The sequence below is a fragment of the Rattus norvegicus genome, chromosome 20 (genome assembly GCF_021556685.1).
Source record: "Rattus norvegicus strain SHRSP/BbbUtx chromosome 20, alternate assembly SHRSP_T2T, whole genome shotgun sequence".
Lineage (NCBI taxonomy): Eukaryota > Metazoa > Chordata > Mammalia > Rodentia > Muridae > Rattus > Rattus norvegicus.
Genome location: NC_141553.1, coordinates 6,477,226 through 6,487,185, shown reverse-complemented (window position 1 = coordinate 6,487,185; position 9,960 = coordinate 6,477,226). Strand labels below are relative to the sequence as shown.

At 52.6% G+C, this 9,960-nt stretch overlaps 1 protein-coding gene across 1 annotated transcript; it reads left to right on the top strand.

The window, feature by feature from the left end:
* Window positions 1-5,359: 5,359 nt before the first annotated feature.
* Rps10 (ribosomal protein S10) lies at window positions 5,360-9,960 on the top strand. The gene is given in 6 exon segments (NM_031109.2): window positions 5,360-5,398; window positions 6,153-6,302; window positions 6,381-6,552; window positions 8,160-8,237; window positions 9,154-9,209; window positions 9,854-9,960. Coding segments are annotated over 5 exon segments (498 nt in total). The 5' UTR covers window positions 5,360-5,398; the 3' UTR covers window positions 9,896-9,960.

Genomic DNA, 9,960 nt, shown 5'->3' with positions numbered 1-9,960 from the left:
TTAACAGGAATAGAGATAGCTTCTGTGGACCAGCCCATACTAGGCACACACACACACACACACACACACACACACACACACAATGCTTATGGACAACTTGTTGGTTCTCCTGTTGTCAGGCCGAGCAGCCAGAACCTTTACCCACTGAGACCATCTCGCTGGTCCTATGACAGTCAATTTTTTTTTTCCGGAGCTGGGGACCGAACCCAGGGCCTTGCGCTTGCTAGGCAAACGCTCTACCACTGAGCTAAATCCCCAACCCCCATGACGGTCAATTTTAAAGCCAAGTGTGAACTCACATGCCTGCAATACTCACACTCAGGAGGCAGAGTCTGCAGGACCATGAGTTTGAGGCCGGCCTGGTCTATGTAATAGTTGTTTCAAAAGAAAAAAAAAAAATCAACCAGACTCAGCAGGTGGCCCGAGCCTTTAATGCTAGCACTATGGAGACAGAAGCATATGGGTCTCTGTGAGTTCAAGGCCAGCCTGGGTTATGAAGTGAGAGAACCTTTCTGGAGAGGTTTGGGGGAAGAGGGAGAGGAGACAGGGCCTTATCAGGGTGTGGTGGAACTCACCTTGTGCCCCAGAAGTTGGGAAGCAGAGACAGGAGGGAGGATTGCCACAGTTTTGAAGCTAGCTGTGGTCTCCATAGAGAGTTCCAGACCAGTCCCAAGCCATAGAGAGGGTGTACAAAATCATCACTCACAAAACGATTCCAGGACACAAGAGAAGACAGGGTATGAATTGGTACCCATTTCTGGGACTCTGCTTCTCTCACCTTGGCGCTGGTTTAATCTAGTGGAGGAGAGTCACAGAGGCAGGCTAGGGCAGAGGCACCATCCCAAACAGATAAAGGCGTGGTCCCTACGGGGTCAACCCTGGATGGTTTGCCTGTAGGGAGGGGACCACCAGACTCCATGCAGAGGAGTCGAAGCCTCACCCGACGCACCAGATGCAGGCGACGTAAGCATGCGTGGGTGCACGCTTGAGTCGGGAGCATACCAGGCTCTGTCTACCCACTTACCGCAATCTCCGGCGCTGCGAGCTTTAATGGGGCCTTGCAGCACAGATGGCTCGTCCTAGGAGCCTCTGTGTGGGTGGGAAGAGGCGACGCGCTCCAGGCTCGAAGAGCTATTCTAGGTGTGTGAAGGGCGATTGCGAAGAGGTGAAACCCGGGGTGTTTGCAGAGCTTTATCTGGGTTATTGTTTGAAGGGAAGAGGATGTCGGCATCCGCTGCCTGCAAAGCCCCAGGGGTCAGTGGCGCTACCAAGGCTTTGCCCATAGGGGGCGCTGCCCCCACAAACCTTCTTCAGTTCCCGACTTGACAGATTGAATTTAAAGACCTAAGAACTAAGGGATGGAACATGAAAGCCAATACCAGCCGTCTTTGCCCATACCCAGTCTGAGGAGACCCCTAGGAGGCCCAAGAACCTAGACCCTGACTTCTGCCCTGGGTTCCCGACTCCAGCTGCTCAGCTACATCCGGGCCACTAGGTTGGCTTAAATAGATTCGACAGCAATATATACAGAAGCCAGACACTGGGGACAGCGAATTGTGATCAGCTGAAACGGGACAGGTGTGACGGAGGTGGAGCGGGTAACACCATTCAAAATGCTGGAGCAGAGACTAGGCATGGGATTCCTGAGCTGTGGGCCATATTCTGCTCCTTGGCTTAGAGCAGAGGTCCTCAACCTTCCTAATGCTGTGACCCTTTAATACGGTTCCTCATGTTGGGGTGGCCCCAACCATAAACGTATTTTTGTTGCTACTTCATTACTAATTTTGCTACTGTTATGAGTTGTACTATAAATATCCAAAATACAGGATATCTAATATGTAACCTTCCCCCTGCAAAGGGTTCCAACTCCCAGGTTGAGAATGGCTGGCCTAGACAGATCCAGCCAAGAATTCTCTGGGGTGTATTGGTATATTGCAATACCAATTTAAAAACATACTGGGCTGGAGAGATGGCTCAGCGGTTAAGAGTACTGAGTGCTCTTCCAGAGGTCCTGAGTTCAAATCCCAGCACCCACATGACAGCTCGCATCTGTCTGTAACTCCATGACGGTCTGCCACCCTCACATAGACATACATGCAGGTAAAATACCAATGTGCATAAAGTAAAAAGGAAGGAAGGAAGGAAGGAAGGAAAGAAGGAAGGGAGGGAGAGAAGTACCAGGCCAACTGTAGATATGTCTGCCCTGGCAAGCATGAAGGCCTAGGTTCAGTCTCTAGCACTGGATAAAACTGGAACGGTTGGGGTTGGGGATTTAACTCAGTGGTGAGCACTTGCCTAGCAAGTGCAAGGCCCTGGGTTCAGTCCCCAGCTCCGGGGGAAAAAAAAACAAAACTGGAACGGTTGTGCCTCTGAGAGAGCTGTGTGGGCAAAGGCACTTACCCCTGACCATTCAAAAAGAACCAGCTCTTATAGGTTGTCCTATAAGACAGACAGACACACAGAGAAGTTCAAGGTCATCCCTGGCAGCCAGGCCAGTTTGGAAGTGGTCCAGACTCCTAAAAGCCTTCCGGAAGATTCTAACGGATAGAAGGAATGAGTCTTCCTCACCCTGTCCTGTATCTTGGGCGCTGTCTTCCTGGTCTCCCTGTCCCTGCCTCAGTCCCAGCCTTAGCAGGGAGACCTCAATAGGAGCCCCCCATAGTCTGTCTGTCTTTCCTTCTTTCTTTCTTTCTTTCTTTCTTTCTTTCTTTCTTTCTTTCTTTTTCTTTTATTCAGAGCTGGGGACCGAACCCAGGGCCTTGCGCTTGCTAGGCAAGCATTCTACCACTGAGCTAAATCCCCAACCCCTCTTTTTTTTTTAAATTTATTTATTTATTTATTTATTTATTTATTTATTTATTTATTTATTTCATGTATGTGAGCACACTGTCACTGTCTTTGGACAGACCAGAAGAGGGCATTGGATCCCATTACAGATGGTTGTGAGCCACCCTGTGATTGCTGGGAATTGAACTCAGGACCTCTGGAAGAGCAGTCAGTGCTCTTAACTGTTGAGCCATCTCTCCAGCCCCTTTATTTATTGATACACATCTCAAATTCTCTTTGTAGCCGAGGTAAAGCTTGTACTTGGGGGCCTCCTGCTTTCACCTCTCAAGAGCTGGGGTGACAGGTTTTGGCCACACCACACCAGCCTTATAACTTTATACAGCACCAGGAACTGAACCCACAGACTCCCGCCCCTCCCTGCACTTCCACAAACTCCAAGGAGGCAGAGGTCACATTGTCCAAGCTCTTGTCTCTCTGTCACACAGAGCCTTCTCTCTCCCTTCCCTGTTCTGACTTTTTTTTTTTTTTTTTTGGTTCTTTTTTTCCGGAGCTGGGGAAAGAACCCAGGGCCTTGCGCTTCCTAGGCAAGCGCTCTACCACTGAGCTAAATCCCCAACCCCCCTGTTCTGACTTCTATGTAGGTTTTGGCTTCCCCATGCCCACTCCGTCATGTTTTTCCCTACTACCAAGTTCCGGTCATTTCTTCACAGGTTCTCCTCATATTCTGGGTTCATGCAGTGCTTGATGTCCTATCCCTTCTAGCCCAAACCCCTTTTAGGCCCAGTGTTGGGAGTCTGGGTGCCTGGCAGCTGCAAGGAAGGCAGCGAACCCCATGATACTTTGGGGACAAAAGCAATGCAACTGAGATGGAGCCAAACATGGGGGTTGGGGAGCACAGTTTTCCCGGGAAAGATTCGGACAGAGCCTGCAAAGGTCATAAAGGAGAGAGGAATACGCTACAGACAAAAGGCTAGAAACGCGGGAGGCAGAAGCAGAGGGTAGCTGTGAATTCCAGTGCAGCCTGGTCTGCCTGGGGAGTTCCAGGGCAGTCAGAGACTCTGTCTAAAAATAAATTAGAGGGGCTGGGGATTTAGCTCAGTGGTAGAGCGCTTACCTAGGAAGCGCAAGGCCCTAGGTTCGGTCCCCAGCTCCGAAAAAAAAGAACCCCCCAAAATAAATAAATAAATAAATTAGGAAAAAGCACAGGTTCTGCAGAAGCTACCTTATTTTAGGTGCTTATGTGGCTACAGCCGCACCTGGCTTCTCAGCACTTGAGGCGTTGGCTGGGAGATCTCAAGATGGAGAGCAACCCAGGCTAGAGAAGGCCCAGACTGTGGCATCCCACCTCAGTCCCCCACCAGACTTCTGTAGACTTGGGGTGGGTGGAGAGAGGGTCCTGTTCCCCCACTTCCTCCAATGCTGCCACCATGCTCAGTTAATTTGGTGCCGGGGATCAAACCCAAGGCTTCATGCATCCGGCTTTTACAGACATGAGACCTCGTCTCCAAGTAAACAAAGACACCCAGTAAATACAACATTTAGTCAGGTAGGTAAAGGAGAAGTATACATTTAAATCAACAATGTGAGTTGCACTTCTTTGGGCGTAACTCGCTGTTTGCAACAGGCTGGGTTTGAACTCACAGAGATCTGCTTGCCTCTGCCGTGCACACATGCCCTGTCTTTTAAATAACTTCTTCTTCTATTTATATATTATATTTAAGTACACTGTAGCTGTCTTCAGACACACCGGAAGAGGGTATCAGATCCCATTACAGATGGTTGTGAGCCACCATGTGGTTGCTGCTGCTTCTGCTTCTGCTGCTGCTTCTGCTTCTGCTTCTGCTGCTGCTTCTGCTGCTGCTTCGGCTGCTTCTTCTTCTTCTTCTTCTTCTTCTTCTTCTTCTTCTTCTTCTTCTTCTTCTTCTTCTTCTTCTTCTTCTTCTTCCTCCTCCTCCTCCTCCTCCTCCTCCTCCTCCTCCTCCTCCTCCTCCTCCTTCCCCTCTTTCTCCTCCTCCCTCTCCTCCTCCTCCCCCGCTTCTTCCTGCTATTATTATTTTTTTAGGGAGGGTCTTACTTGGATGTGTCTTGCCTGGACGGTGCCCTGCCTGATGAGTAGCATTTCTTATTCGAGAGATTTTAAGAAGCGTTAAGTAAAATGTACTCCAGTATAAGCAGGGTTAAGTGGGGAGTGAGCCCTAATTAAGTTGACAGTTTGTTCCTGCAAATTATCTGGAATGTGTAAAAAAGTAACCCAGTCACGTATGCTTTCTTTTTGTCCTTCTGGGACAAAGTCTCGGGTAGCTCAGGCTGACCTAGTCTATCCCTGAACTCCTACCCCTTCCGCCTCCAACCTGCACCGACTCCGTGCACATCACCAGTTCCGGGTAACAACGCACAGGCTCTGCTCCTCCAGTGGGGGAGGGACTGAGGAGGGAGGGTGATGACCCGCACATGCGCTCTAGCTCCGACCGCGCTCTTCAGGCACTGCGGAGGCCACCCCAGGCGGCGTGCGGGTCCTGCGGGGAGGCGGGGCCACGCAGCCCGGAAGAGACGCTGCGCCGCGCACGCCCCTTCCTTTCCAGCCTCCGCCTCGGACCCTGCAGCCGCCGCGGTGAGTGCCTCTGGGGTCCGGGTTCCATCGGCCGCCATCCCGGCCGTGGCACTGCCATGGCGGGCCCGCGTACCCGGGGGGAGGCGGAGGCCGTTCTCGTCCTCCACTCCAGCTGGTCGCACCATTGCCAGGGGGCTTGGGGGGGGCGCAGCTCTGGGACCCAGGTACTCTGCTGACGGGCACCGGCGTCCCGATGGCGGCGGATGGAGGAGCGGAGTTTGAAGGCCACGTGTGGCGGGAAGCGCCCGGGTTCGGGATTCAGCGCCCGCCTGCGTGTGTTCATTTCGCCGCAGGCCCCTTCGCCCTTTCCTGCCCCCCTCCAGTCTCTAAGCGTTATCTTTGGTGAGGAGTTTCAGGGGAGCACTAAGCCCTTTGCCCTAGTGCTCCCTCCGCAGGAAGTGGGACCCCTTTTCGGCCTCATTCCTGTATTTCTTAAGAAAGAACCCCCCCGTTTTGCTCTAGGTACGACCTCTGGTTCCGCTTGGTCCCCAAGTATGGCTGACACTGAAGGGTCTGTGTCAGCCACCCCTAAACACTTGGCTGTGAGGACTGTGACAGCAGATGTGTGGCTTTTGCGACCCTCTTCCTTTAGCGTCCTGGAAGCTTTCTTCCCTCCAAACTGTTGGACGTGGAGGAGGGACCTGGCCCCTGTGGTGTCATATTTTACGCCGCAATGGTGGTGTCCAGAAACTTGGATCCTGGCTCCTGGCTTCCGTGCTGAAGTTTGTTTCTCGGCCACATCTTTTCCTTGCAGATGTTGATGCCCAAGAAGAACCGGATTGCCATCTATGAACTCCTTTTTAAGGAAGGGGTGATGGTTGCCAAAAAAGACGTCCACATGCCCAAACACCCCGAGCTGGCAGACAAGAACGTTCCCAACCTTCACGTCATGAAGGCCATGCAGGTATGGCGCGGGACTCACGGGGAGGGGTTTGCCTCTGGCAAGGAGCCGGCTGCCGACTGAACTGTCTCTGTCCTGCAGTCTCTCAAGTCTCGAGGCTACGTGAAGGAGCAGTTTGCTTGGAGACATTTCTACTGGTACCTCACGAATGAGGGCATCCAGTACCTCCGAGATTACCTGCACCTACCTCCGGAGATCGTGCCCGCCACCCTGCGCCGCAGCCGTCCCGAGACTGGCAGGCCTCGGCCCAAAGGTGTGTAACCTGGATGCCCCGAGAGCCTCTTCAGAGACTGCTTTTGGGCGAGCATTGGTTGTGTGTTTGTTTTGGAGATGGGGTCTCGTGAAGCCCAGATGGGCCTTGAACTCCTTGCGTGGCCGGCGGCGTGACCTAGAATCTTTGAGGTGGCATTTAGCTTGTTTTCATGGCTACAGCCTCCCCCAATGCCTGCATGGGACCTGTCCAGCAGGAAGAAGTGGTGCTGAGCTCAGAGCAGAGCTGTTTTATCTGTGTGGGAAAGAAACGTTTTGTGTATTGATTTGGCGTGGGGAACAGACATGGGTAGGAGAAGCCAGTTGTGTTCATGCATGGCCTGAGAGGACAGGCTTCTGTGTCAGTCTGCAACCTCCCAGGTCCCTGAGATCATTGCTAGATGGCAGTCACTTGAACATGGTAGCTGCAGGCTGCAGTGACAGGGTAGAGAGATTCCTGAACACAGTTGGGTTTGCCTGGAGAGGGCTTAGCCCAGGAACTCGGGCAGAACCGCCTAAGGTATTCTAGCAGCTAGGGTGTCTATCTCTGCTGCACATTTGGAGTCCCCCCAGGGGAAACCAAGTTTGTGAGGGGGCCAACCATGGTGCGCACCTTTGATTGACCCCAGCCCTCGGAAGGCAGGGATGCCGTTGAGTTTCAGGACAGCCAGGGCTATACAGTGAGATTTTGTGTCACATAAAGTCAGTCAGTAAAAGTCAAAAGTTAGTGGCAGTAACTTGAGCGTTTTGAGTCAGGGTTTCTCTGGCTGTCCCAGAACTTACTATGTAGATCAGGCTGGCCTCAGTCTCAGAAAGATCCGCCTGCCTCTGCTTCCTGAGTGCTGAGATTAAAGGCTGTGCCACCACACCCCACCTTCCAGGTGACAACACTAATCCCAGAGCTCAGGAAGCAGGCCAGCGAGGGCTACAGAGCAATACCCCGTCTCAGAAACATGTTAGGTGGCTATGTGCTGAATAGATGCCTTTGAGGCGTACGTGGGAGGCCAGGGGAAACTGGAAGGCCTGTGGAAGTGTGGAGACAACTTTGAAAGCTGGGTCTTGGGGCTGGGGATTTAGCTCAGTGGTAGAGCGCTTACCTAGGAAGCGCAAGGCCCTGGGTTCAGTCCCCAGCTCCGAAAAAAAAAGAACAAAAGAAAGAAAGAAAGCTGGGTCTTTTCCCCACGAAATCTGAGATCAAGTTCAGGTCTCCAGGATTTCATAGTACCTTGCATGGAGTGAACTGTTACTGGCTACTTGGTTCTGGTTTCTTTTTTGGTTTTTGGATGCGGGGTTTCTCTGGGTAGCCCTGGCTGTCCTAGAACTCACTCTGTAGACCAGGCTAACCTCAGACTGGAGATCTGCCTTGTCTTTGCCTCCTGAGTGGATTAAAGGCATGTACCACCACCACTCAGATTGTTTTAATCAAGATGTGAGGAAGCAAAATACTGGTGGTGACAAGTTCTGGTGGGTTTGTGGCACTGATTTGCGTCTGAAGAGTTGGTACTGTCACAGTCTGACTGCCAGAGAAGGCTGGGAGCCCACTGTGCTGCCAGTCTCCTGCTCCTTAGTCATTTGCTGCCCTGCACTCACAATATAATTTGGTTTCTGTAGGTCCAGAGGGTGAGCGGCCTGCAAGATTCACAAGAGGGGAGGCAGACAGAGACACCTACAGAAGGAGCGCTGTGCCCCGTGAGTATCTCCTCCTCTCTGCGTGGGGCTGAACTCAGCTTCTAAGCTAGCCCTGGGTGGAGTGCGGTCCTTGTGCCAAGGTGGCCAGGAGGTCCTTGGTGTGGGACTGAAGGCCTGTAAGCCGGAACACGGCCTATTGATAGAGCTGAGCTAACATCCCTTGGGAGAGCGGGAGCCCATGCTCTCTGCCGTCCCTGTGGACTCTAGCTTTTGACAATGCTTGCCTTGAGCCTGCTGTGCGCCAGGCACCTGTGGGGAGCCGAGAACAAGAACAGCCCTGTGATGCTCTTGTCACTGAGCTTGTATTTCGTACCCACTGGGGAGGACACTGCAGTTTTCAGGTGCCTTAGAGAAGCAGGCTCACAGAAGTGAGGGTTAGGTGAACACCTAGAAGACCCAGTGGGGCTCTCCAGAGAGACACGGGGAAACCTGGGCTGTGGGGTGGGTGTGCACCAAGCCGTCCTTTTCTGCACTCTGCTTGGAGGTGAACACAGGGCCTATGGTGTGAAGGAGACAGAGTGGTCTCCAGTTCTGTTGGCCCTGGCTCACCCACTGATACAAACTGAATCGAGGGTGGTGTTGTTTGGCTGCTGATGCATTGCATTTAGCCCTGAAGTGTTTGAACATCTCACCTCATTTCCTTCACTCTTTGACCTCTCACGATGCTTTCTTATTCCCGCCTGCGCCAAGCCTTGTGGTTTGGGTCTCGGTGGTCAGAGCAGCTTTTCTGGAGGAGGGATGGTTAGCAAGTTGGTCTCTGCCTAGCACACACAGTTAATGAGTTTGGAAGGTGACTAAGGGGCATCTGAGTAGTGGGGGGAGAGGCAAGCCGTGTTTCCCACTGCCAGGGTGCGTGGTGAGGTGACTTCCTCGCTACCCAGAGGTCAGATCGTACATGACTCAATGCTCTTTCCAGCTGGAGCTGACAAGAAAGCTGAGGCTGGGGCTGGCTCGGCAACGGAGTTCCAGTTTGTGAGTATCTCCTTCCTGTCTGCTCTTGGTAGTCACTGGGTTCGTGGGGTCTGGGGTGTGATGGCTCCTTTTCCTACCATGTTGGGATCTGTCCTGCACTTTAACAGTGTGTGAACATGTGCAGACGTCATGTCTGTGGCACACTTCATTAACCGATGGCGAGGGCCCAGCCTCTGAATTTTTTTGATGCTGTTTGAACACTTGATGATCCTGCGGGCCCCGGGACGGGCTTGCTCTACCATCAGACTGCCTTCAGTCTGCCTTGGTTTCTCTGTGAAGGGGAACAGTTGCCACTATAAAGGCAGCTAATCCACGTCGCCTGCCTGCCCTAGGGACCGTGGTCTCATGGCGCCCAGTGGCAGGGCTCACAGAGCAGTCTGATGCTCTCAGATCTCACCTGAGGAAAGTGGAGTGTGGGTCCCCTGGGCTGGGGCTTCCTTAGCTTCGCATTGACTGCAGCCGTAGCTCTATTTTACATAGGGAAACTGGCTCAACACTCAGATCCGCTCCACAGCCAGAAGGGGTGGGGCGGGTGGTCTTCTGGATGTTCACTTTTGGGGGTGTCTCTAGTGGGGAGGCCAGAGTGGAAGAAACCCTCCAAGTGGGTGGGGCTGCTGCTAATGCTCCTTTGCTTTGTCTTGCAGAGAGGGGGTTTCGGTCGTGGACGTGGTCAGCCACCTCAGTGAAGTTGGAGATTATGTTGTGTTGAATAAACTTTAAAGAAAAACGTGTTCACTCGTGTTGTAGCCTA